General features: G+C 47.3%; 1 protein-coding gene across 2 annotated transcripts in view; it reads left to right on the top strand.

Moving 5' to 3' along the window:
* Nucleotides 1-17,535, top strand: part of ATOSA (atos homolog A) — a 662,760-nt gene extending 645,225 nt beyond the window's left edge. For both annotated transcript variants that reach the window (XM_069624850.1, XM_069624849.1), the window contains exon 12: nucleotides 16,883-17,535. In XM_069624850.1, coding sequence (XP_069480951.1) covers nucleotides 16,883-17,036 — 154 coding nt within the window. In that variant the 3' untranslated portion in view covers nucleotides 17,037-17,535. The remainder of the gene's footprint in view (nucleotides 1-16,882) is intronic.
* Nucleotides 17,536-27,556: the final 10,021 nt, after the last annotated feature.

The raw sequence follows: 27,556 nt of genomic DNA, 5'->3' as shown, positions 1-27,556 counted from the left end.
GCCTCGAGACAAACTCTATTTTGGCGCAACCCCCGACTTGCTGCTACTTTCCAAGGCTGCAGGAGCCCAATACCCGGGGTACCTCGACCACTTGTGAGTGCATTGTCTTCCAAAGTCTGAATCCGGCCAGATCTTCGTAGACATCCAAAGGACCCCACAGAGGCAAGAACACCGCATCCAGAGTCCCCTCACCAGACTGCAGGACCGAGGAATCAAGGAAATCCTAACCAGAGCTTTTCGTTCTTCTTTGGTGCTGAGAAAAAGGCGCCAAAACCACAAAGAGATGCTGAATCGATGGAAATCCATTGCTGCAGAGTACCTCTCTCGAGTGCTGCTACAGGAGCCCTCCAGGCATCCTCCCTTTCGTCACCACGACCAAGGACTTGGAACAAGGGTTAACTGTGTTGCATCGTGATGGCAACGAGCTGGAACAACTTTTTCCTTTCAAAGGTACTGTGGGTCTTGGGGTGCTTTCATCCTTTGGCCATTTGGCTTCCTATCTTTGCGAGTGCAATTTAATCCTACACAAAGTTGACCTCCACTTACCTGCACTAGTCTTACATCCTGTGCTTTCCAAAGGTGACTCCTCTTGAGTTGCTGTGATTTCTGTTTTGAACACTATTTAAGAACAATTTTCTAAGAAGAGCATCAGAACTTTGACTTTGTCCATTGACTTTGGCTGTCCTGGCTCCCTAAAGGCCTCCTTCTGATCCTATTGGCTGTGGCAGTGATTGTTCCCTTACAGGTTTTAAATGTTGAACACTTTAATGATGAGATAATTGACTGCCTGCATCCCTTTGGAAGAATATCACTGTTCTTATAACCTATCAATCTGTTCTGACCTAACCTAAACCTTTTCTTCCTTAAACAACTCAATATTGGAAAGGTGATACTATATAAATGCTATACTGACCTCAAATGACATCACCTTCAGGTGCTGGAACATGTGTAAGATATGAATGAATTACTCACCTGCTTTATTGTTCACTTCTTGAATTTAGTCCTAACTTGGAATTAATGTTACAGCTAATTACTGCTTTTTAAAGAATGCTTTAAATATCTTGGTGTATAAATAATGTATTAAGTGTTTACTTGAATACTTGTGTTTACTGATTTCATTGTACAGCTCCCATTACCCCTCTTGAGATAAGCCTAGCTGCTCAGTCACACTACCAACTTGTTTAGTACAGGCCTAGATTAAAAGGTGGGTTACCTAATACCTAGAGAAATGTCTTGTGTAGTCCCACACCAGTTGGACTGCACCAATTCTTACCCAACACTCCTGCAGTACACCATGGGCCTCATTAGGACCCTGGCGGATTGGGTTTAACGGCGCCAGTAATGGTGCCGGCGCCGTTAAACCTATTCCGCCCTATTACGAGGTTCCCTCACGGGACCCGCTCTGGACGTCTGGTCTGATCCTTTGCAGGTCCTGCGAGGTAACTAGAATGCTACCAACGGGACCATTGTTAACCGGCCCGTTGTTAGCATGCTCCCCATTCCCATTGAGCCCTATGGGGACTCAAATGGGAATGGGTATCGTCCGGGTCATTCCGACTTTGAAGGGCCCGGTATTTCCCCATTCAGGGAACCAGGACACGAGGTTGGAGGCAGCCATGCCCTTATTGTTTGTTTGTTTGTTTAATTATTTAATATGGCACGCAAAGCCCAGAGGTAACAGGGCAAAACAGAGAACAGGAAAGCAAGATTACATAAAAGCTTAGTTGTAGGATAAGGCACATGTGAATATAAAGCAAAGCATTACATTTCGTAAAGGCTGGTGAGAGGAGATATATATATATATATATATATATATATATATATATATATATATATATATTTCTGAGGCTTGTGGAATCTGCTTAGATCACATGCTGTGCATAGGCCGACATCTAGTGGAAGCTGCGGAGTATTACAGTTTGTTTTTCGAAAGTCGAAAATGGGCGTCGACACAGGCGTGCCAGTAATACTATCCCTAGTGTGACGTCCACTGTACCCAAGATCCCTCACGCGTGTAGGATCCTCAGATTGTTTTTTTCCGCCATACTGGTCGGAAGCATCTTGCGGAGTTCCCTGGCCTTAGCCATACTTTTGCTGTTATTATAATTTTAATTCTTATTCATTCCCTTCCCCACCCCAACGTCGACCCTCAACCTCGACGACGGCTGGAGAAGTCATCGACCGTCGACTGCTGCACGACGGATCTGGGCCTCGGTAGGCCGCTGGCCTCGGCCCGGGCCTAGTAGGCCGCTGGCCTCGGCCCTTACAAGTAGGGAGAGTGGGGGGTGGTACATACTCTTCACTCTTGATATATAGTTACATTTATATATATTCCTACACTTAGCAGCCCGCTGCCTTAAGGTGCGTATGGAGGGTACCCCTTTTCAATTCTGCCCCAAGTGCAATCGCAAATACCCTTGGGTCGACAGGCACGCCACGTGCAATCTCTGCTTGCCGAGGGATCACCCCGAAGCGAACTGCAGAGCGTGTAGTAGGTTTAAACCTAAGACACTTAAGGACCGTTCGACAAAGCGTTGGGCCCACCACGCCAGGCAGGAGGCCATGGCAGCGGAGGGCGCCTTCAGCGATGGCAGCGACGCCGTACTTTCGGACGGCGAGGGCATTACGGCGTCGAAAGACAGCCGACGAGCGCAGGTCCCCGACCTCGGAAGGTCGTCCGGCAAGGCGGCTATGGGGAAGACCCCCGGCGACGCAAGCGCTACACACCTAACACACACTAAACACACTAAGACCAACCGGACCTCGACGACGTCGACTTCCCGGAAAGAGGCACAAAAAGAACGGTCCGACTCGGTGTCCTCTGGGCGCTCTCGATCGAGATCGCCTCACGACGCAAGGCAATCATCCACTCTTGCCAAGAGTGCCTCGCTACACACACTAACGGAAGTTCGATCGTCGGGAGACGAAGACGACTTCCACCCCCAGGCCGCGCTCCAAGATACCGAGACCGCGGTTAACACCAGTGAGGCCCCACGCCCGAAGCACACAGATACCTTTCCAGACCCTCGACGCCAGGCGTCGAAAGTCTCTGGGGCCCCCAAGGGACAGGGAAAACATTTTTCCACGCACGGAGAAGGGGGGAAACAGCGGAAAGCTACCCTGTTCCAGGGAATGGTCCAGTGAAGACATAGACAGGGTTATGTCTAGGATGTCTTCCTTGGCTGATTTTTATGATAAGAACCCAGAACACTTTCTTTCATATAACCCTCAAGGGGCCACACCCTCAGGCTCCTCCGATCCTATCCCGCTAAGTAAAAAGCCCCGGGTCGAAAGACCTGAACCCTTCGAGGTTCAGCCTTACTCCACTCCATATTCTACTCCACTCCCCAGTTATCAGGGACAAGTTTTCCCTGAAGAGGACCAGGAGTTTGCAATTATGGAAGAACAAACCGGGACAGATTACTATGCAGAGGATGAGGACCTGGAGGAGGGAGAAGATGAGCAGGAAATTTACAGAGTAGATTCCCCAGTACAAAGCGAAGCCCCAGTTACTGACTCTCCAGTTGATAACCAGCCCCTCCTTAACGAGGTTCTCGCTCAAGCAGCGGAACACTTCCACATCGACACCCACGGTGTACAGGAGGAAAGGGACTTCGCGGAGGAGTTTGTAGGAGAGAGAAGACCGGTCGCTCAGACCATCCCTATCCTCAAATCCATCCAACGAAGAATAGATCCTTCCCTGGTGAATCCTAACCTCACCAGAGCTGTCAACCCCAGAATTGAAAAGATTTTCCGGGCAGCCCAGTCTGACCCTCTGTATATAAAGGGACATCTTAAACCAGATTCCCTAGTGGTGACCAACACTAGAAAGAGGGCTGGCACGCCCTTATCTTCATCAGAAGCTCCTCCCGACAAGGAGAGCAAAAAACTTTACGGGTTTGGCAGAAAGGTAGCCTCAACGTCCGCCTACCAAGCAAGGATTGCGAATTCCACCACCCTGTTGGCTAGTTACAATTGCCATCAATGGGAAGAAGTCGCGGCGCTCATTGCCTCTGCTCCAGAACCGTTTAAGGGCCAGCTGGCTCGGATCTCGGCAGAGGGGAGAGCCGTGTCTGGTTGCATTTTAAAAGCAACTTTCGACGCCGCTGACAACGCAGGGAGATTGATAGCAGAAGGTACTGTTATCAAGAGACATGCGTGGTTACGGCAGTCGGGATTCAAGACAGAAACCCAGGCTTCTTTAATAGACAAGCCAGTGGAACCCGACCTATTGTTTGGGAAAGCGGTCGAAGACGCACTTAAAAATGCCAAAGATGAATATGAGACTCTCAAATCCCTTGGCCAGCTTACCAACAAACCCCCTAACCAGAGGGGGAACAATAATTTTCGTCGCCCACGCGGCCAAAATTCACAAAGAGGCAACTATGCCCAGGGACAAGGTACACAATGGAATAACAACCAGCAGTCTACCCAGAGTTACGGCAGGGGTAACAAGAGAGGTCGTGGAAGAGGCAGAGGCAGCCCCAACAAGGGCGGTGGCACGCCTCCACCAAAACAGTGACGCTCAGTTCAGGGTCCCTTGCCACGCAACCCCAGTAGGGGGACGCATTTCCACCTTCACCCAGGCTTGGGAAGGGATCACCTCAGACAGATGGGTGCTGTCAACAGTATCCGCAGGATATTGTATAGAACTACTGCAGCGTCCCCGGAATCATCCTCCACGACAAAGAGTGCACTCCCTAGAGCATCAAAGGATCCTTCTCGAGGAGATCGCCATTCTGCTAGAAAAGGACGCGATAGAACTCGTCCCAGGACACCAGGTAAACAAGGGTATCTATTCAACTTACTTCCTTGTGCCAAAGAAAGATTTGACAATGCGCCCAGTATTGGACTTACGGCCTGCCAACAAATATGTCAAGCCCCAAAAATTCCGTATGACCACGCTACAAGAGGTAATCCCCCTCCTAAAAAAGGGGGATTACATGGCAACCTTGGATATGAAAGATGCTTATTTTCATATTTCCATGCTCCCAGCGCACAAAAAGTACTTGCGCTTCAAGGTGGACAGTCGCCACTACCAATTCAAGGTACTGCCCTTCGGGATAGCTTCAGCACCAAGGGTATTCACCAAGGTACTGGCGGTGGCGGCTGCACACCTACGCAGGGAAGCAATCCCGGTGTACCCTTATCTGGACGACTGGCTCATAACGGGGGAAACCCCAGGAATTTGCAGGTCAAACATTCAGAGGACTATCGACCTCCTCCACGAATTAGGCTTCTCCATCAACGAGAAAAAGTCAAGTCTGGTGCCAAGCACCTCAAAACAGTTTCTAGGAGCTATCCTAGATACTCAGAAAGGATTGACCTTCCCTTCGGAAGAGAGAATTCGGAATATACTTCTGCAAATTCCGCATTATCAGTCAGGTCAACAGATAACAGTACGCGAAGCTATGCGGTTACTGGGCATGATGGCGTCATGCATTTACCTGGTCCCCCACGCGCGTCTGCGCATGCGTCCCATGCAGGAATGGTTGGCGAAACAGTGGTCTCAGGCAAGTGGTCATTGGGACGATCTAGTGGTCGTTTCGCCAACACTCGTACAGAGCCTACACTGGTGGACAAGAGAGAATCTCGCAAAGGGGAAACCCTTTTACGATCCCGAAGTACAAGCCGTGGTGACTACAGATGCATGCCTGACTGGGTGGGGAGCTCACCATCTCCACCACACAGCTCAGGGTCTCTGGTCTCACTCAGTAGCCAAGAACCACATCAATCTGCTAGAGCTTCTGGCAGTATTCCGAGCGCTAAGGGCGTTCGAGCCCCATCTACTGAACTTGTCGGTGCAGATCAGGACGGACAGCACGACAGCCATGTTCTATCTGAACAAGCAAGGGGGGACTCGTTCGCCAAATCTGTCCAAGCTTGCCCAGAAAATATGGATATGGGCACTCAGACGGAACATCTTCCTGTCATCGCAACATGTTCCAGGGGAGCTCAATTCCCTAGCGGATGCTCTAAGCAGAAACTCCCTCCCAGAAGAACACGAATGGGTCCTTCACAGAGACGTAGTAGAAGATCTCTTCTCTCAGTGGGGTTTCCCCACTATAGACCTATTCGCCACAAGCGAAAACAAACAATGCCCAGGATTTGCATCCAGGTTCCCCCAGCCGGACTCCCAAGGGAATGCCCTGTGGATGAACTGGTCAGGGATGTTTGCGTACGCTTTTCCACCAACTCCTCTCATCAGGAAGGTGGTGTACAAGATGAACAAGGAATCTATGACGCTCATCCTAGTTGCTCCCATGTGGGCGAGACAACCATGGTTTCCACACCTACGCAGGATGGCGGTGTGCGAACCCATCAGACTCCCAGCCTGGTACAACCTACTGTCCCAGCAACAGGGTCAAACAGTGCATCAGGAACCCAACTCTATGAACCTAGCAGCATGGCTCCTGAAGTCATAGAGTTTGGACATCTCAAATTACCACAGAGGTGTATGGACATTCTAAAGGAGTCCAGGAAACCAGATACAAGGCACTGTTACTTTGATAAGTGGAAAAGATTCGTTATCTGGTGCCAGAATAAACAAATCAACCCGGTTGATTGCACTCCTTCCAACGTTGTGACATACATGCTCCACCTGCTGGATGCAGGGTTGGTTTTTAACTCGCTGAAAGTACACCTGGCAGCCCTCTCGGCTTACACCACATCCCATAACAAGGTCTCGTGGTGGAAAGTACCAGTGGTTAAAGCCTTCATGGAAGGAGTAAAGAGACTTCACCCTCCTATTTCGAACCCACCGCCAGGATGGGACCTCAACGTGGTGCTAGCTAAGCTCATGGGACCCCCATTCGAACCCATGCATAAAAGTAGTCTCAAACACCTGACTTATAAAACGGCCTTCTTAGTAGCCATTACCTCCATAAGAAGGGTCAGTGAAATTCAGGCTCTGTCAGTGCAGGATCCTTTCTTTACTATCCACAAGGACAAACTGGTTTTACGCACACACCCTAGGTTCTCACCTAAATTCATATCCAAGTTCCATGTAAACCAGTCCATCGAGCTTCCGGCTTTCTTCCAGAACCCGCAAAGCTCGGCTGAGGTGAAACTACACACCCTAGATGTGCGTAGGGCGGTCCTATACTATGTAAATAAAACCAGACCGCTAAGGAAAACAGATCAACTGTTTGTCTCCGTAGCTACAGGCAGAGAGGGGGATCGCGTCTCTAAGGGCGCTATCTCGAAGTGGATTATCAACTGTATACAGCTGTGTTACTCTCTTTCTGACAAGACTCTGCCTTTTACGCCAAGGGCCCACTCTACTAGAGGCATTGGTGCCACTCTGGCTTTCATTGCAAATGTTCCCCTCGACACCATTTGCAAAGCGGCTACTTGGAGCTCTATTCACACTTTTACTCAGCATTACTGCATTGACACTCATTCCAAGACAGATACACAAGTGGGACAAGCGGTTCTAAGACACCTGTTTACTCATGACCCTTCTCACATCCCACCTCCTTCTTCTGGTACTGCTCGCTAATCTATGCACAGCATGTGATCTAAGCAGATTCCACAAGCCTCAGAAGGGATACATTACTCACCGTAATCGTATTTCTGATGCTTGTATCTGCTTAGATTCACATGCGACCCACCCTTCCTCCCCTCCGAGAGAAGGCGCATGATTGCTTGTAGTCTTACCTTTTCTGTCTATCTGCTTGGATTATCTGTACTCACGCTACTCCTCATGCTTCCTCATGTCAGAAAAAATACAATCTGAGGATCCTACACGCGTGAGGGATCTTGGGTACAGTGGACGTCACACTAGGGATAGTATTACTGGCACGCCTGTGTCGACGCCCATTTTCGACTTTCGAAAAACAAACTGTAATACTCCGCAGCTTCCACTAGATGTCGGCCTATGCACAGCATGTGAATCTAAGCAGATACAAGCATCAGAAATACGATTACGGTGAGTAATGTATCCCATATATATAGTTACATTGCAGGCTGGTGAGGGGACATATTTACATATATATATGCAGTTAATTACATTGCAGTGGGTCAGTTAGGAATGTACATAAATACAGTCAGGTTGGCATGGTTCAGTCAAGGGAATCATTGGATCGCAGCCAGGAGAGAGTGTTTTGCCTAAAGCTATAGTTGGATTGGTCTGTTCTGATGCTGATTGGGAGAGCGTTCCAATGTTGAGCAGCCATGACCGGGAAGCTACTTCCGCCCGTTCTTTTCAGTCTGAATTTGGGTACCTGAAGGCAGTGAGAGTTAATTATTCTGGTGGGGCAGGTGGAATTTCTTTTTACTATTCTGGCTGCGAGGTAGGAGGGGTGCTGCATTGCTTAAGCATTTGAAAGTGAGTGATGCTGTTTTGAGTGAGATGCGATCACCGATTTTGAGCCATTTGTGTTCTCTTCTTTTATTGGAGATGTGTTCCTTGGATGGTAGGTTAAGGGCTGTTCTGAGTGCGTTGTTTTGCAATGTTTGAAGTTTGTTGGTTATGCATTTGTTGGCTCCTAGCTACATGGCATTACAATAGTCAAGTCTGGATAATATTAGGGCATTAGCGATGATGATGCAGCTAGCTTGGGAGAGGAATGCTCTGCTTGCCCTGATTAACTTGCATGAGTAGGCGGTAGAGGATGCTAGTGAGTTTACTTGTTTTTTTAGTGACAATGCTGAGTCGAAGTGAAAGCCTAGGGTTTTTACTATTTTGGCTACTGTGATGGTGTTGTCATCGATGTTGGAAGCCTCGTAGTTGGAGATGAGTTTTTTTATGTTGGCGTTGGAACCGAGGAGCAAGATTTCAGTTTTGTCATCATTCAAGCATAGGCCATGTGTGGCCATCCATGCCTGAATGATGAGATATATTTTGTTTACCAAGGCCGTATCTGAATCAAAGTTGCCCGAAAGGGGTACGAAGATCTGGGTGTCATCTGCATAGTTAGTGTATGTGACACCTAGTCTGTCCAATTCGTCAAATAGGGGCTTGGTAAAAGTTTTGTAGAGGGTGGGGGAGCCGCAGGAGCCCTGTGGTACACCACAAGTTATTTTGATAGGGTCTGTTGTGGCTACTGAAGAGAAGACTCTCATGGTTTGATTGTCCAAGAATGATTGGATCCAGGTTATGGCATCATTAGAAAAGTGGGCAGCCGAGGCCGGGTGTTCGCACAGGACTGTGTGATCTACAAGGTCGAAGGCCGCTGATAGGTCGAGGAGGAGTAGCATGGCGATGTTTCCTTTGTCATTGGTCTCATTAATTTGGGTTTTAAGATCGATTAAGGCTGTCTCAGTGCCGTGCTGCGGTCTGAATCCAGATTGTCGGGCGCCTGGTAGTTTGTGAGTTTCTAGATATTGCTGGATTTGCAGGTATGCTACTCTGTCTATATCTTTAATAGGAAAGGTACCGTGGTGATGGGCCTGTAGTTGGTGGGGATCGCGGGATCTAGAGTTTGCTTCTTGAGGAGAGGCAGAACCCATGATTTTTTGAGATTATTTGGTATGGTGTTGGCGGAGAAGGATGTGTTGATCAGTTTGGTTATAAAGGGAGCCAAGTCCCTGGCAGCATCCTTGATTATCTGGGGTGGACAGTTGTCCCCTTTGCAGTTGGATGGTTTTAGTGAGGCGATGACTTTTTCTGTTTCTGGGATGGAGATTTTAGCAAATCTGAAAGGGTTCGGGTCAGAAGGATTGGTTGTTTTGGCATGGTTGCTAGGAGATGATTCGTTAGTGGTTAGGGAGCCCTTTTTCAGTGCAATTTTAGATTGGAGAGTTTTGATTTTATTGGTTAGAGGGTTTTGGAGGTTGGTACACCGTTGTTTGACTTCAGTTATGTTCTCTGGTGGGGGTATCAGGGATTCTAGTTCCCTTAGTATAGTAAATAGTTCCCTGGTGTTGGAGCTGGATTTTTCAATTCTTTCGTTGAATAGGTTCTTTTTTGTGAGCAAGATTTCTTTTCTGTAATTGACAGCGAAGAGTTTAAGTTGTAATTTATTTTCTTCTGTGGGCGTGTTGCGCCATTGGGTTTCTAGTTTCCTTTTGTGCATTCTTAGTTCTTTCAGGTGGGGGGTGAACCAGGTGTTCGGTGAGCTTGTTGTTGGCTTTTTTGCATTTTTAAAGGGGCAATGATGTCTAGTCCTTTTTTCATAGCCTTGTTGTAGCTTTCTACTAGACGGGGAGGGCATTGAGGGTTGGCAGTAGAAGTGGTAGGAGGTTTTCGGGAGTTATATATTTTTTTTGCTCTAGTGGGCAGTGGAGGTGCCATGATCTTTTCTTTGCTGACTTCTTTGAGTGATAATGGGAAGTCAATGAGGTAGTGGTCTGTCCAGTGGTTTTGGCGATGGTGGTATCGCAGTTCAAGGCAGTGATCCATTCCAGGGTCCTATCTTTATTATGGGTAGGGGTAAGCACTTTTTGGGATAGGCCGTGTTCAGCTAGCATGTTGGCTATGACTTATGCTGGTTTGTCATCAGGGTCGTTCAGACCAAGATTGAGGTCGCCTAATAATAGTATTTGAGAGGTGTCTTTTGTATTATTGGCTATGAGGCTGGATAGGTCTGCCTCGAATGAGCCAATGGGGCCAGGTGGTCTATATATTAGGTAAGTGGTCAAGGTGCGGCAGTTGGAGATGGGTATTTTGGCTGTGAGGAGCTCGCATGATTTGAGAGGTGATTGAGTGAATGGTCTTAGCTCGAGTTTGGTCTGTCCATTCTGATTATTTGGTAGTTTTCAGGGATGGCTATTGAGAGTGCTGTGCCGGCTGCTTCGTGTAACCAAGATTCGGTGATAGCTAGTAGGTCGAGGTTGTTGGTGAATAAGATGTCAGCTATTTCTGTGGCGTGGGCTACTAGGGATCTAGAGTTGATCAAGGCTCCGGATAGTGTGGTTGTGTTGGGTGAGTCCTGGATAGTTATAGGGATGGGTTTAGGTTGGGTGGAGTTATTGCAGGGCGTGGTTAGGTTAGGACATACTTTAGGGTGGCTTGAGGTAGATCTCAGAAGAGGTTTAGGGATTTTGTTGTGGCAGGTGGGCTCATAGAGACAGGGTTTCTGGCGTGAAGCCTGATGTTTCTTTCTGTGGTCGGACAAGGTACATTTCCTGCTGGGTGCATGGTTCCTAGAGCAGTAGAGGTGGTGAGGTGTAGTAGGGGCATGAGGAGGTACAGTAGGGTGGCTGTTTGACTCTTGCTAGCGCACATTGTATAAACAGTGGTTGTCTCAGGTTACATTTGGTAGAGACAGTAGAGATATAGCACCTCGACTAACATCAGGTGGGACGCAGCAACTCGTGTAAGGCGGTTGTGAGTAGCACAGTGGCTAGCAAGGGCTCTGGCTTATCTAGATTTGAATTTCCACAAACAGCATAAATCACAGTGGGTCACACAGTACTTTGTTAGACATGTCGAGCATGGTAGAGTGGGGAAGCTCTATGTTGAGGTTCTGCATGTTCCAGGGGACTTGCCTGATTAGATTGTTTGTTCAAAGTTAGATAGTTAGACAATGTTGAGAGTTGTTGCGGGTATTCTGCAGTGAAGGTGAGGGAGCATAGGCTGCAGAGCACGCGTAACGTGTGCGCACACAGTTGTAGTGTCTGCGAGAGACTATAAGTGGATTTATGCAGAGATGGATCGTTGGGACCATAGCGTTCCAGGTGTGTTAGTGCAGACTTGCCAGAGGGGCGCGTTGACACGAGTGTGGTTGCGCTGGTGTCACATATGGGGGTGAAACATGGACACTAGCTCGATGTAGGGCGAGGGTTATGGTATTTGGCATAAGTTACCTCTATTGGCGCACACAGGGAGCTTCACTTTCTCTGGGCGCCCACGGGCAGGGGCGGGGGGGCTCTGGCCCTGGGCACTGGTCAGCTCGGGACAGTCGCTGGCCTTGCTGTCAGGGCCTTTCCAGGAAGAGCCGGCTCACGCCTGCCGGCGTCCAATAGGCTTAGATGATCAGAAGAGAGGCCAATCAGCAGAGGGCTGTTCTCTGGTGAGGAAACTAAGCAGGGCAGATCAATCAAGTAGCACGGGTGGCCATCTTAGAATGACTAACGCCTCGTGTGTTGTAATGGCATTGTGGAGGATGCTGGAGGCAAACGCGGTCGGCACAGCTTATGTGCGGCACGGGTGCATTATTAATAAATGCACAGATTTACTGACGGAAATGCCGTGGGTTACCGCGCCTAATGCGCTAAGAATCGCCAAATTAAATTGGCTGCATTACAATTGGTAGCAATAGTCGGCATACCCCAGGAATGGACTTCACTTCAGGTGGGTGCTACGACCGACTGCTCCTGCAGTGGTCGGGAGCTCCTGCTCTCGATGGGCTGCAAAGGGCATGGCTGCCTCCAAACTCGTAATGAGTCCCCATGTGTTTACTGATTTCATTGTACAACACCCATTACCCCTCTTGAGATAAGCCTAGCTGCTCAGCCACAGTACCAACTTTTTTAGTGCAGATTTATATTAAAAGGTGGGTTACCTAATACCACGAGATAAGTCTTGTGTAGTCCCACACCAGTTGGACTGCACCAATTCTTACCTCACAGTACACCACCCCCAAGGTTAGGATCAGGAAGCGTCTGCCTTTCCCTGGCCTCCTGGGAAGAGACTTTAGGCAGGATTTCAATGAGGGATCTGTATGATTCTTCACAAACTGCAATGTTCAAGTTTGTCCAGACGCAATCGGAAATGCCTATCAACCTAACGTTGCGTAAGAACAACTAGACCTGCAAACATTCTGGATGATTAAAATGTACTGTTCTTTAACAGGCAGCCGTGATGAAAGGGCAAATGTACAATATGGAATATGAAATGTGCCTTTTTTTAATGTAAATCATGTTGCATCCAAGCAATGAAAAAACGTCTTCTCAAAATCTCCTTGTCAGAACTATTAAAGGCTCGAAAACGAGGGGTGTAACCATTTCCAGCGACCGGAGAGCCTGCTATGTAACCGGAGCCTGAAGTAACCCTTGCTTTCAAACGACCTGGGGGGTCCCGAATACAACAACTCATACCGAGAAGCTGGTGAGATCAACTAGTCTCAAGAAGACCTGCAGAACGAGCCATCCCTCGATATGCTGTGACTTTGCTGGGCTGCAAAACGCCAATACCCGGGGACCTGGAGCCTGAGTGCAGTGCAATGTCTTCCAAAGTCTGATTCCTGTCGAAATCTTTGGTGGACTCCTGCTGGACCTCCAGAGACACGGTGTGAATCACAAGAGTGCAGGGCCGAGAGAGTGGAGAGAATCTGACCGTTCTTCATCCGGTACCTGTAAAAGGGCACCAAATCAACAGAGGCAGGAGAAGCTGTGAAGAATCCTTTGTTGGAAGCCTTCTTAGGTCTCCAGACAAAAAACCCAAGGACTGTGTTCTGTGCTGCTGCATCCTGAAAGCATCCACCCTGAAGCTCTTCTTCTTTGCTGAGGTACTGTGTTGGATTGGGTAATACTTACCTTAAGTCTTGTGTGAATCCTGTTAGGCTGATTGGGTGATTCATGTAGTTGAGAGTTTGCCTATACCAGTCGACCAGGCCTAATGCTGGAACCGGAGCCTTCTGTGAAGTCTCTAACCACTTTTCAACTAACTCTGAAGTGATAAATGTGTGAAGCGATATCCTCTGGAACTTTCCTGCAACTGAACCCTATGATGGGTCCTGACCTGCCTACAGCTGGCTCCTAGACCACTAGGGTCCCTCTTCTGCCTCTGAGAAAACTCATGCAATAAACTAGGGAAGGACTTTAAAAAGATAAGGCTTCTGTCTTGAAATATATAACAAGTGTTGAAAGTGCCTACTTATAATAAATGAGTTAAGTAACTTTGGTTCTTGTACAAAATAAGTTACAAAGTGTCCTTGAAGTTCATACTTTTTAAGTTGCTTGTTGCTCCTTTAGAAAGTATAGACGTTATTTTACTAGCTTTGAATTGTTTCACTCTTCTAAAAAGTGTTGGTAGTGTTTTATTACTTCTAAAGTGAATGAGTGTAAAAGCTCACCAATAGAATGTACCCTCCTTGAAATAAATGTCTTTCTAAATGTGTGTTATTGAGTTTTGCTTTCCCGAATCTGTTTTAGAGCATTTCTAAAATAGTCTTGGTGTTAATTGCTTGTAGCCCTCTTAATAAAAGTATACGAGCTCTTACTTTCCTGTAATTGCTGAATGCCATTCTTAAAAGTATACTAGGCTCTTTACTTACCTTGATTACCTTTGCCATCTGCTGACATTTTGAAACTCCCATTCACCCGAATGGGTTGGACTTCTAAAGATAAGGCTTTCCTACAGTTATTAACTTCCCAGTTTTGCTAGTTGAGTAATTGTTGGTTAATTAAACAGTAGAACTTGATGAGTGGGTGGCATTACCGGCAGGGTAATGCCCGCAGCGCGATAGTTAGAAGCCAGAGCGAGGCGAGGACTTTAACGTAGCCCCGGGGGCATTACCTGACCAGTAATTCCCCCCCTTTGAGGGTTCTATTGCTGTTAGTACCTCGGCACGTCGTTCCCGGTTACTAAGAGAATTTTTTTCCCGAGTTTAGAAACAGTGGTGAAACTGTTTCTCGTCTCGAGGAAAAAAAGCAAAACAAATGTCTGCCATGGATCTGGGAGAAGGGACTATTTATAGTCCCTTCTCTATTTCCATGGTGGCTATTCACACGACAGCGATGCGTCGGGAACAGTCCTGTTTGCCGCGCCAGCGAGGGACAGAGGAGTGCAGGTAAGTGGGGTTTGGGTAGGGAGGAGAACAGATATGTGGACAAGAGGGTGGGGAGAAGGGGCAGTGGATGCAGGGAGTGCACTTACCTTCAGTCCCAGCAAGGGAAGATGGTGGTCTCCTGCTCAGAGGAGGCTTGGAGTGGGTTCTTTCCCTGTGTGGTAAGGACCCCCGGTCCAAGCCTCCTCAATGACTGGGAGGCTGCCACACCCCACTTGCCGGGTACTAATGTATGATTTGCTAACCTAAAACTACTCTTGTACTTACCCGACTATCATCTAAAGGTCTACTATTTTAAATGGCTATTGCTACAGCAAATATCTTGTTTAAATATCTATCTGTGCAAACTGTTTTTACTTACCTGAATTGTTTTGTATTTAACATTGCCTAGCGTATATAATAAAGCATATATATTTTTTTTAAAAATATATTTTTATTGGTTTTATACATACACAGTATCACATGTGGCAAATACTTGAAGATCGCTGCAAGCAGCGGGATCGTGCTTTAGAAGTGCATGTGGTAAACAAAAACAAAAAACATAAACATCAGCAGGTCAGAGCAATGTTCGTGAGGGAAGCCACAAGAGTAGGGGCGCCAAGATAGTCGCTGTTAGTTGAGTGGTGGCGGACCAGGGGAATTGTACATGCTTCGGGATCTGGGCAATGGACGGAGAAAGGGGAATCACCGGCATCCTCGGCCTTCAATGTTTCGTTCCTGGTCTTGCGGGCAGGAAGGGAGCTTCCCTGATCGATTCCCCTGCTGTACGCTGCCCCCTCTGCTTTTCAGTCAGTTTTGTCCATCCATCATAAGGAGGGGGGTTGACGGGCCAGACCTGGGAATTTCTGGGTGTAATCTAGGAAGGGGGTCCACGTCTGGAGGAACCTGTCTCTATTCCCGAACCGGAGGGCAGTTATTTTTTCTGCTGCAATTATGTCCCAGCATTTCGTCCACCACATTTGTACTGCTGGGCCCTCTGGGTTTTTCCACAACCTAGCCACAGAAATCTTAGCGGCCGTCAGCAGGTGAGAGCACAGCTCTGTTCTGTGCCCTGAAAGGGGGAATTGACCCTCCCCACTTGCTCCCAGTAAAACAATACCCGGGTCCCATGGGATAGTCAGGCCTGTGATCCTGTTGATGTTATCCAGCACGGATCTCCAGAATTGGGTGGCTTTGGAGCAGGTCCAGAACAAATGGTAGAGTGTACCCACCTCTGGGCATCCTCTCCAGCACACCGGAGGAATTGTCGGGTTGCATTTGTTGAGTGTTTCTGGGGTCCGGTACCACCTGAAGCATACCTTGAACGCCCCCTCCTTGTTGGAAACACATTTCGAACTTCTGTTTGCCCTCGCCCAGATGTGGTCCCACTCCTCCAGCTCGATTGGCCTCCCAATATCTTTCTCCCATTTCAGCATGTACGGCTCTTTGCAGGTTGGGTCTGTTCTATCCAGGAGCCTGTAGAGGGTAGCTATTCTGCCCTTTGGTGGGGATCCTGTGAGAGTGAGCTCCAGGGCAGTAAGTTCTCTGCTTCTGAGGTGTTTCATATCCCTGCTCGAGAGCCAGTGGCGAAGCTGGGTATATCTGAATCTCTCGCTCTCCGGCACATTGAATTTAATAAAGCATATTTTTAAATAATTACTGCGTTTGTGTTTCCTAAAATTGTGCTCAAAGGTCGTATTACTCAACTACAGCCCATCTCCCTCCCAGACAAAGCCTGGCTGCTCAGCCATTGCTACAAACCTATTTGTGTAGTTTAGGCCTATACTAAGAGTTGGAACCCTGTGCCCCCAAGCGTGAGTCTTTGACAATCCTACCACAGGTCGACTTTAGTAAGACTCCCTAAAGGTAGTGTTGTAGATTAACTGAACCTATCTCTGCACATTGTCTTACCCCACCACATCCTCTTTGTATAAATAAGTTCACTGATGCCTCAGCAATTGCAGTTTTACTTCTTTGCAATTTGCTTGAGTTGAATTTCTTCTAGCTCAACTGCTTCATCAATCTGACCCTTTATTCATCAGATAATTTTGTGTTGCAACTACCAAAGCTTAAAATTAACTTTAAGGACACCAAAATGTTTTTTTACGATGTTTAGGGTATGTCTGTTTAAGAGTTCTAAGTGAAGTTATGCCTCACTGATGTAAACAATTCATATTTTAAAACCTGTCAAAATTGAATGGTTTACCATTATTCTTATTTTTGTTTAGGTTCCAGAGTTCAAAATCTGGGAAGATCTACCTCCACAGAGATGTGAGACTCCTATTTTCTCGGAAGTCCATGGAGGTTGACAGCGGAGCCGTATATAAACTCAAATCTTACACTGAATCCCCAACAAATCCTCAATTTTCACCCAGATGTTAATGAGCAGCAACATGGATTTGTTAAGATGTCAAATCATAGAACAAAAATTGGAGTAGAACAGAGTTTAAAAAACACAGGCAAACAATTGTGGTCAACGAGAGATAAATCTCTCCCGATCATGGACCAATTTGTAAAAGGTTTCCTGAATGCGCTTTGTGTACTCTTTGTAGACTGGAAATTAATACTTATGTCCTAATCTTTTTTTGTACTATGTAAAACCACTTTATTGGGTTTGCTGCAATAGCAACGTTTCCTGTTAGTTTAGTGTTTACACATTTTTATTTTATTTTTGGTTATTTAATATTTAATGTTTCATTTATTACGCAAGTGATGTGTGTCTTCAGTGTTCTAATGTAGCACAACGTCTATGTAAAATCATATTGTATTTTTGACATTAATTATATTGAAATCTGAAATATATATACAGAGGTCTTTAATCCAGTATGATGTTTTATGTGATAAGCAATTAATTTATTAAAACAAATGTTGAATTTATAAACTGTGAAGACAGTCTTACTATGCAGGAATGTTTATTTTGCAATTCTCTTCTCTTAAAAGTGACACAAATGTTTTCCCATAGATTCTAAACTACACAAATACTATGGTACTTACCACTCATATTTTCAGATTGTCTTCTAAAATGATGTTATCCCAGTACAGAAGTTTTGACATTTTAAGGAGGACAAGGGGCATGTATATATGCCCTATAATTGGGTTAATGTAAAAGTGAATTCAAGAATGTTAAATAGAAGCAACATTATGTAAAATGCATCTTCTTGTTCTATGATATTTCTGGTGAGTAACAAATGTAAGTTACTCACTGTAGTGAATTCTGTACTCCTACCCTTTCCTGCATACTTGTGGGATATCTGTTCTACGGGGACGGATCCACAGCTATTTTTTCACAGCAAAACCTTAGCAATAAAGCAAGGGTGCAAGTCCTGGGCAAACACCTTCCCATTCTACACTTGCTCTCTTGCTTTTCCCACTGGTTCTTTTATCATTTGTCTGTGCAGTATTTGTATTTATCTGGATTTTTATTGCGTTTTGGCCAAATCGCTGTATATGTAGGAAGTTGGTACACAGTCCAGCAATAATGACAAAAGATGCAATCCGTTAGAAAGAGCTGAGAGAAGATGTGACGAGACCAGAGTGAAAAGATAGAGGCAAAGTGGGATGATTAAGGAACTCCTACATACTCCTATGGGAAAACTTCAGTGGGACAACAGGTTCTATTATGTTGCCTTTACTGTTCACCAAAGCTTTGGCTATGTCCACCAGCTTGTGCACAATTTTGATGTGCGTCACCGGATGAACGTGGAGGAAGTTCAGCTTGACCTTGAACTCGCAGCTCTGCCAGACTCAAGCCTTTCGGGGAAAAACCCTGGTGGTTCTAAAAGGAAGTTGGAGAATGACCCTGGCACTTGACCTGTGGAAGTAGTACTCCAGGGTTTAGCCCTTTTACAGATAGCCTTAGATTGCTGATGCAGTATGTGGGAAACCAGAGAGTGTCTCACCCACTGGTCTGTGGGGATCGATCTCTCAGGTGGCCAGGGCACCGCCATCACCTTTGGATCCAGACCCTGGGGGTGGACCAGTGCGGGATGATCGCCTGGCTGAGGGGTCCTTGGGGAGTGGGACACCTGATGGTGAGACAGCAGTATCTCTTTCCCCTAACACTTTCAAACCCTCCTACCAGGTAGTATACCAGGGAACTTTAACTCACCCCCCACTAACCCTCATTCCCTACACGAACACTGCTACACAGACAGCTCGCTTTGGGAGAAAACACACTAGTACACACTACCATGGTCGGGCAGAGTCAGGCAGTTACTTTTGACAACACACACCTGACTTCGATTGAATTTCCCCACTCGGATAAAAGACGATGCACAGTTTGAGCGAGGCAAAGCACACAAAGGCGCAGTTCTTCCCAGGCAGCAGCTGAGCCGATGGAGAGAGATGGCAGACTGAGAAAGGAGAACAAAGAAGGAGATGCCCTTGACTTTTTTGACAAGTAATTGTTATATTCCTAGGACCTTGAAAGCAGCACTTGTAAGGCCAAGAAGGGAAACTGAAGAATCCTGCATTGTGTCTCTGAGCTATCAGTAGCCCTCCTGCATGACTGGCCGAGCAGGGGAGCAGCAGCTGCCGCCATGGTATCGTCCTTGGCTCTGAGATCAAAGCCGCAAACAGAGAAATCAACACAGCCAGTGAGTTGTGAGTTGAACGAAACTGTACGAGGTTGGTCTGTGTTAAAGTGAAGGTTGCAAGCGGCAGCATTGTTACACGAAAGAGCGAACACTGAAGCATTTGATGAAAGATGCGGGCAAAGGCAAGACGGCTGATGAATTGTTTGAACATATAACTTGAACTAAGATACAAGATATCAGAGTGGTCCGGCACTTTGTGTGTGCCCAATCGAAGGTCTCTTGACTGATGTATCCCACAAAGAAGTGGCAAAAGGGACTGCAATATGTGAATGTGAAAACGAAGAATAGAAATCACGTTAAAATGAATCAAAGTGGTCCTGCGGGGGTATAAGTAAAATCCCTCACATAATGGAAAGCCTTCCATTATGAATAAATGCATCAAGCTCTGAGTCTGGCTGAGGGAGACCTATTGTGAATTTATCAAACTTCGAAATACAGAGAAAGCGAGAGTGCAAGGTATGAGCCTGATCGAAGAGAGACCTATTGTTAATTGGTGTATAAAAGGGGTCCGAGCCCGGCTGAGGGAGACCCAGGGTGAACCGTGCACCTGAGACTTTGTAAGCTTGAGACTCCTGAAGAGAAAGGAACTTTGATGTTGTGTTTTGTATCCAAGGCATTCTACGAATGAGAGACTTCTGAACGGAAAGGGACTGTCGCAGAAGACCCTGGTTTATATCCTCAACTCCATTCTCGTGCTGGAGAAGCCGGCGTCTGTGCTAAGCTCGAGTGTGCCACCTTGCCCCGTGCTGAAAACGTGGGAAATGGAAGCTAATTTTCCGGCTGTCCTGACATATTGTTTCCTGAACACTTTCTTTTGCATACATAATTTCCCCACACCATTTTTATTCAGAAGTAGGGATTTGCAATAGGTTTATTGGTATAGGCCCTTTTTTATTTTGACAGACTCCACAAGGACTGTTATGGTTACTTTGATGGTTGTAGCTTGCTCCCATCCTTTGATTTATGGTTAGATAGGCATTCATCCAACCCATTAAAGTTCAATAAGCGTCCTTGAACTGTTATTACTTGTGTCTGTTTTCACTGTTTGATACTCTGCCCTCCTTACAGGACCTCTGGGCGAGTCAGTGCTTTTCACATGAGTCCTCTGTATGAAACTGCTGTTAGTCCCTGATCATTGTGATCCTCTGAACAACTTCTGGTTATACGACGGACAACCGGTATAGAAAGATCTATCCCTGAGCTGGTTAGCAGAGCAGGAAACATGTCATTGGGTCAGGATTCTAAACAGAAAAGAGGGCGTGACAATGCTCCTTTTTCTGACTGAACCTCCAGAACAAATCTGGGGGTGGCTTGTTAAAAATATCTTTTAAGCAACACAACTGGCCCACTAAAGAACACACCCAGAATGGGTAGCAGAGAGAAAGTAAACTTTTGAATGGATAGTGTCCTCGCACAAATTCCTTATCTTTGATATATGATATCCAGCTTCAGCTGCTTCAGAATTTTTTTTTTGTCAGAGGCCGCTGTGTGTCGATGGCATCGATTCAATGTCCCTCGAAGGCCTCCGTCTCGAATATGATGTCATCAAAGGCATATATAGCACGCGCAGAGCCCGTTGGCTTCAGTTCCGTTTTTCTGTGACCGATTTAGCTTTGAGAAATACGGCGCTCTTCTTCACTTTCGTGGCGACTTAGTTATTTCGAGAAATCGAGATGTCTTCTTCATCGACACCGACAACCCCGAAGACCGGGTTCAAAAAGCCAGGATTGTGGGTCAAAAATTTCTTGGACCGATCCCCATCGAATCAGTTAGTGGTGCCTCGGGCAGACCATAACACCTCGGACTGCTCCAAGTGCCAGTCTATGACTGGAAAGGCCTTGAAGTAATGTAAGGGGAAGTTTAAGGTAGGTCGAATCCCTAAATCTCCTACCCCGATCAAGCAACCTTCGACCGGAGAGTCGAGAGGCGACTCCCCTCGGAGGAAAAGGCTGAGCAGTTGAGATCAAGGAGTGACACCCACCACTCTTCTTCGTCCTCGAAGAAGTTGAAGAAAAGGCACCTTACGCCGCCTTCATCGACTCCGTCGTCGGACGCTTCCCCTGAGAGGGTTTCTTGCCCAACCAAAAAGTCCACTCCGGCCGAGTGGGAGGCCTTCAGAGCTGAGATGCTGAAAATATTTAAAAACACAAAAGCCTCCAAGCCATGCTCCTACCGCGCCTTCGAAAGAAACCAGGAAGGAAAGGGCTCGACCTAAATGCGGCACACCCTTGTGCCCGGGACGAAGACCCGATCCGCATCGAGAGCCGTCGAGGCCTCGATCCGATGAAGTCTCATCGAAGGATCATTCGAGCCAGAAGCATAAGTCGAGGTCGTCAACGCCATCGAAAACGTCGTCGACGCCTTCGACTCCAGCCAAACCGTCAACATTGATGCCGAAGGAATCAACACCAGCTGCGCCATCATTGCCAGCTGCACCATCATTGTCAGCTGCACCATCGACTCCGATCCCCCCAGTAAAATCTACAGCGCCATTGAAGGTTTTTACTATTCCAGCGTCAAACCCATTATTTGCAAAATGAGAAAACCTATGTACCACTACCAAGGAAAGACTATTTTAAGTCTCTTTCTTCCATTTATGAAGAGAATGAGCCATCAGATGAATACGCTCCATTTGCCTCCAATTTGGTACGCCAAATGTACCCGAGAGTTTTATTGCAGAGGAGTCCAGGTTGAGGTACATCTATGACAACCTGCAGACTGCAAGTGGGGTGGAAACCTCCCGAGTTGGAGTTTGGGAGACAATAGGCTGGGGAGCATGCAGATGCGTCCTACAGACCACTCATGTTTAAGGTAATGGACAACATGGCGTGGAATAGACCTCCATTGTCTATTCTAACAAGATGATCAAACTGACATCTTAGATAAGGGTCCTCAGTCAGAGCCCATATTACCATTTCATATTGCTTTGTAGAAAAGGGTGGCAACGAATTGGGAAACACCGGAAACCAATTCGGCTGTGAGTAAGAACTTGCCCAAGAAGTACCGCCCTTCCATTAGTGACCCAGACTACCTGTCAAAACACCCCACTCCAGAGAGTCTGGTGGTGCAGTCAGCTATTGCAACATCTAAACAAGCTGCTTACCCTACCATCCCTCCAGATAGGGACGACATGAGTAGATGGATGGGCAAGGAAGGTATTTTCCGCAGGTAGTATAGCACTCAAATCTGCCAACTCCACATGTGCCCTCACAAAATTTACATTCACTCTATGGGACTGCATTTCCATAGCTCCAGAGCACATTCCAGTGGGGGATGAAAGAGACTGGTTCTTAGCCATAGTTAGAGACAGCAAAAGAGCCATGTGCGAGTCGCTTCAGTCAGGTTTGGATTCTGCTGATAGCACCAGCAGATCCATGGCTACCAGCACCGTTATGCGCAGGTTTGCGTAATTGCGGAAGTCAGGTTTTGCACCGGATGTGCAGCCCAGACTTCTCAACATGCCTTTTGATGGATCTCGCCTTTTTTGGCAACAAGGCTGATGAGAGTCTTGAGAAGTTGCAGACCTTGAAGGCGGCAGCCAAATCTTTAGGCACCGCTATTGGGCAACTTCAGCCTTTTCGACCTAGTGCACAACCTTGGAGGGGTAGATCTTTTCGCTACTCCTACTCAGTTGGAAGTGTGAGAGGAATGGCCAGTCAAAGGGGCCAAAGAAGATTTCTGTCTGGTGTACACTTAATTCCTCCATCCTAGTGCCTAAAGACAAGGGGCCTGATTACGAGTCTGGCGGTAGCCGTGCCGGAAAAACCAGCAGGCTGCTGCCCGACCCGTATTACCATTCCGCCTCCGTGATTGCCGGAATCACCGGGGCATTACAACCCCGGTGACTTGGTAATTCCGGAGGCGGAATTCTGTAAATCCCCATTCGAAGGGATTGTGTCCTCCGACGCATTCCTTATCTTAGATATAAATCCTTCAGCTTTGCTGGCCTCGGAAAATTTTTTCGCCAGAGGGCGCTGCGCGTCGATGATCGCCGAGTCGATGACCCTCGACGGCCTCCGTGCCGACGTCGACGTCATCCTGCCTATAAAGGCCGCGCGCAGCGTCCGTTGCTCAGTTCCGTTTTTCCGCGGGACACCGCCCGCTTGCAGGACTCTTAATCAGCCTGTCCGGAAACAACAGTGGCATCGGTTTTACCGCCACCGTTCATTCCGGACTAGCAGGGTCATAATGAGGCCCATTGTTTCCTTTGTGTAGCCTCTTGCATATCCTCCCTCATCTTCATCAATCCTTCACTGCCTTAATCTTGGTTGAGTCCATTTCAAGATTCTCAGTAGATAGAACAAACTCCAAGAATTCCACACGATCCGTGTGAAATTGGCATTTTTCGAGCTTAGCGAACAGATGATTCTCTGCCAAAATATACCTTCTTTACATGTACTTCATGCTGATCTTGCTCCTTAGAAAAAATCAAAATATTGATGTACACCACTACAAAGACACCCAAATATTCACAAAGCATCCGATTGATGAAAAATTAAAAAGCTGCTGGAGCATTACAAAGGCCGAATGGCATGTTGTGATATTCAATTAATCCATAGCGAGTTATAAATGCAGTCTGCCACTCGTCACCTTCTGAAACTCTCACCATATGGTAAGCTCCCCTAAGGTCCTTCGCTCCCTGGATCCGATCAAGCCTTGCAGATATTAAAGGTAACGGATAGCGATTCTTGATTGTAATCCTATTTAATGCTCTTTAATCGATGCATGTCCTTAAGGTTTTATCCTTTTTAGGCACAGACAATATGGGTGAAGCTGCTGGTGACTCTGAATGTCGAATAAACCCTTTAGTGAGATTCACCTCTAAATATTCCTTCAAATGCACGTTGCCCCTTCTCGGTCGAGCATAAATCCTACCACGCAGAATTGGCGCTCCAACTGCCAGGTCAATCGTACACTCATATGGGCGATGCAGGGGTAATTCACAAGCTTCCTGTTTGCTAAACACATATTGGAATTCCAAATAACTCTCTACGGCTCCTACAATATGTTCCTTCACCCCCGCCCCCCCTGCTGCCAAACACACCCCATGGACCTCCAAAATTCCTTCCTGTTCCCCCTCCTCATCCTCCACTGTGCATTGCTCTCTAGAAAACTCTGACTGAAATTCCACAATCTCTTTCCCCAATCTATCATGGGATTGTGTAAAGTAAGCCATTGCATTTCAAGTATAATCTGTACCTGTGGTGCATCTTTAAGCTCAAAGACTGTCTTTACTATGCCCTTCTCCAATCCACATTTCCAACTGACTAGTTGTTTGTGTAATTAATCCATATGTAAGTTGTGTGCCATCTACTGCTCGCACCTGTTCAGGAACTCCCTTTTAACCGCGGGCGCCCCCATTCTATTAGCCAATGTAAAATTCATAAAATTCCCAGTTGCTCCTGAGTCAATCAGACACAGACCTCCACATCTAAGCTTACCTTCCCAGGTCAAGGATTCATTGAGAGTGATATGTGGCACCACTGTCTGAATAGTATTAGCCACCAGTTGTCCTCTTCCAGTGAATGGTGGGAATCGCTTTGGGGTGCGTGCATATCTACCTATGAAATGAGTACTGTCCCTGCAGTATAAACACATATTTTCCTTACGCCTCCTATTCTTCTCCTCCTTGGTCAGAGGCGGCCTCTCTTGACCTTCCCGCACAGGACCTCTTACCTCTCTCACTGCCTGATCTGTCTTAGTTCGCTCGTTCCTACTCCAAACCCTACCTTAAGAAAAATGTCTCCTCCTTTCAGACCACCTCTCGGTTAGTCTAACATCTAATGGAATGACCAAGGAAATCAAATCTTCACATGAGGTTGTTTTCTCAACTAATGTTGACAGTGCATCCTTTAGTTCCTCACGTAACACTATAAAAAAGTGAAGCTCTCTTTTCCTCAGGCCACCCACTCTCCAATACCAAGGCCCTGAACTGAGTTATATAAGCCAATAGCTCTCGATTTCACTGGCGTATTGTCAGTAACTCCATCAACACACTGAGATGACGTTTTCCTGTCAAACATCTTACCAGACTCAATTTGAAACTCTGTCCAACTGTGTAACTAAGCAGCCACCTTCTCCAATAAGGGAACCGACCATGCTGCCGCTTCTCCCGTTAAATAGGAAATCAGAAATGCTACCTTTAGTAGAAGTTTCCGTGGGGAAAGACTCTGGTCTACATATAAAGTGCAACTCACATTGCATAAGGAATGACTTGTATTTCCTCAAATCTCAACCAAATCTTTTGGGAGGCGCTAAGGGGGTAGTAACTAGAGTTCTGATGTTTGTTAATCTGCTTAGATTCACATGCTGTGCATAGGTCCGACATCCAGTGGTCACTGCGGAGTATTGCATTTTGTTTTTCCTAGTCGAAAAGGGGACGTCGACAAGGCGTGTCTGTAACACTATCCCTATAGTGACGTGCGTTGTACCCACAATCCCTCACGCGTCGAGGTCCCTCAGATTGTTTTTTTCCGCCCAGCTACTGGTCGCCTTTACGCGGAGCTCCTCGAGAGACATTGCCAAATAGTTTCTTCGACCTTTGGTTGTTTGTTATTAATATCAATAACGTAGATCACTCCCTCGACGCAGTGCTGTTTCTCCACCGAGCAAGATCTTCAACGGAAGGACGAGCGGAGGGGATCCTTCGGCGCTGCCGAACACGTGACCAGGCCTCGCCGGCCATACACAGTAGGGAGAGTGGGATTTTGTGGTCTTTCTTCTCTTTAAGAATGCCTTTCTCTTTCTCCTCCCTCTCTTTCGAGGTCGTAGTCACACTTATTGCCCTCAGCTATGGAGAGGACGCCATTTAGGTTTTGCCCGCTTTGCAAGGGTAAATATACCTGGAAGGATAAGCACAAACGGTGCAACCGTTGCTTACCCCTCGATCACCAGGAGGACAGCTGTGCGGCCTGTAAATTACTAAAGCCCAAAACTCTAAAAGACCGCAGGGTCAAAAGGTGGGCGGCCTACGCCATGTCTAGGCCTGACTCCTCGCCCGCTGCCGCCGCCGTCGAGTGTGACGAGGACAGTGACTACACGGCCCCTGTAACGGAGGATGTAGACCTCTCAAAGGAGCGTTCACGCTCCTCGTCGTCCGTCCCTGGCCCCGACAAGCCCGGCTCATGCCCAGCTTATGGGGATGAACACCCCGGCGACAAGGACGCACACGGAAAAACACCAAAGCACATACCCCCCGGCACGCATTCGTCGAAGACGAAGGCAGCCATAGCGCCAACGGGGGCGCCGGGCCCACCGGTGTCTTCCACCGACCGTAAGGGTCGTCGGCCCTCCCCGCACCGCTTCCGTGACAGGCGACTGGGCAGTCTAAAAATAAGGGCGCTAACACCAAAACCTCCGGCGAAGCGCATCGCAAGAGCGCTCACGTTGCCAACAAGGACTCGACGGGCAAGGACTCGACGAGCAAGGACTCGACGACCAAAGGCTCGACGTTACATAGCGCGACGGCGACCGATCCCTCGGAAGAGAGAATGATCGCCGAAAGCCTTGCGCGCATAGCATCTAAGGACGGCCAGAGACGTACGGCGAGTGAGACTCCGAAAACTGCGCACAAGGCCAAAGATACGCCGAAAGCGCCGGAAAACAGATCAGGCCAGTTCCCGAAGCCGACAGAAGGCCCTAGCCAGCGAGAAGGCTACTCAGAAGGCGAAGGCTCACCTTCTTCGACGTTATGGGACAGAACCAGACAGTTACAGGAGGAAGAAACTCCTTTTTCATTCCCAGACCGTCCTGGCCGACCTCAGTGGACCTTTGAAAGGTTCCAGAACTGTATAGATAAACTAGACAGGTTCATGTTCATCCCAGAAGACAGGGCACCCAAGAGACCAAGGGAGACACCCCTGGAGAGTCCAAGGGCTAAATACCAAAAGTTTTATAACCCCATACAGGAGGACATATACTCTTACAATCCCACTGAGGAAGACACCTTCTTCCAGGAGGAAGATGAGTTCACCTATGTTGAAGACCAACAAGAAGAGGAAGGTTTTCATGATGAAACTAACCTATGTGAGGAGGGATTCCAGGAGGACACAGGCGAGGGCGACCCAAATCCCTGGCAGTCACCGGCTAGGTCGACAGACACAGGCAGTAGCAGTATAGTCATCAGGTCTACTGAAACTACACCAGTCAGGAACCATTCGCCTGTCGATGATCAACCCACCTTCAATGCACTGCTGAAGAAGGCAGCAGCACATTTCGAAATTGAAACTGGGGAAGTCACCCCAGACACCGATTTTGTGGAGAGGATTATCAAGGAAAACCCCCCACTAGCCAAATTATACCCATCCT

The sequence above is a fragment of the Ambystoma mexicanum genome, chromosome 11 (genome assembly GCF_040938575.1).
Source record: "Ambystoma mexicanum isolate Mex_15411 chromosome 11, UKY_AmexF1_1, whole genome shotgun sequence".
NCBI lineage: Eukaryota > Metazoa > Chordata > Amphibia > Caudata > Ambystomatidae > Ambystoma > Ambystoma mexicanum.
This window is presented reverse-complemented; position numbering and strand designations above follow the sequence as displayed.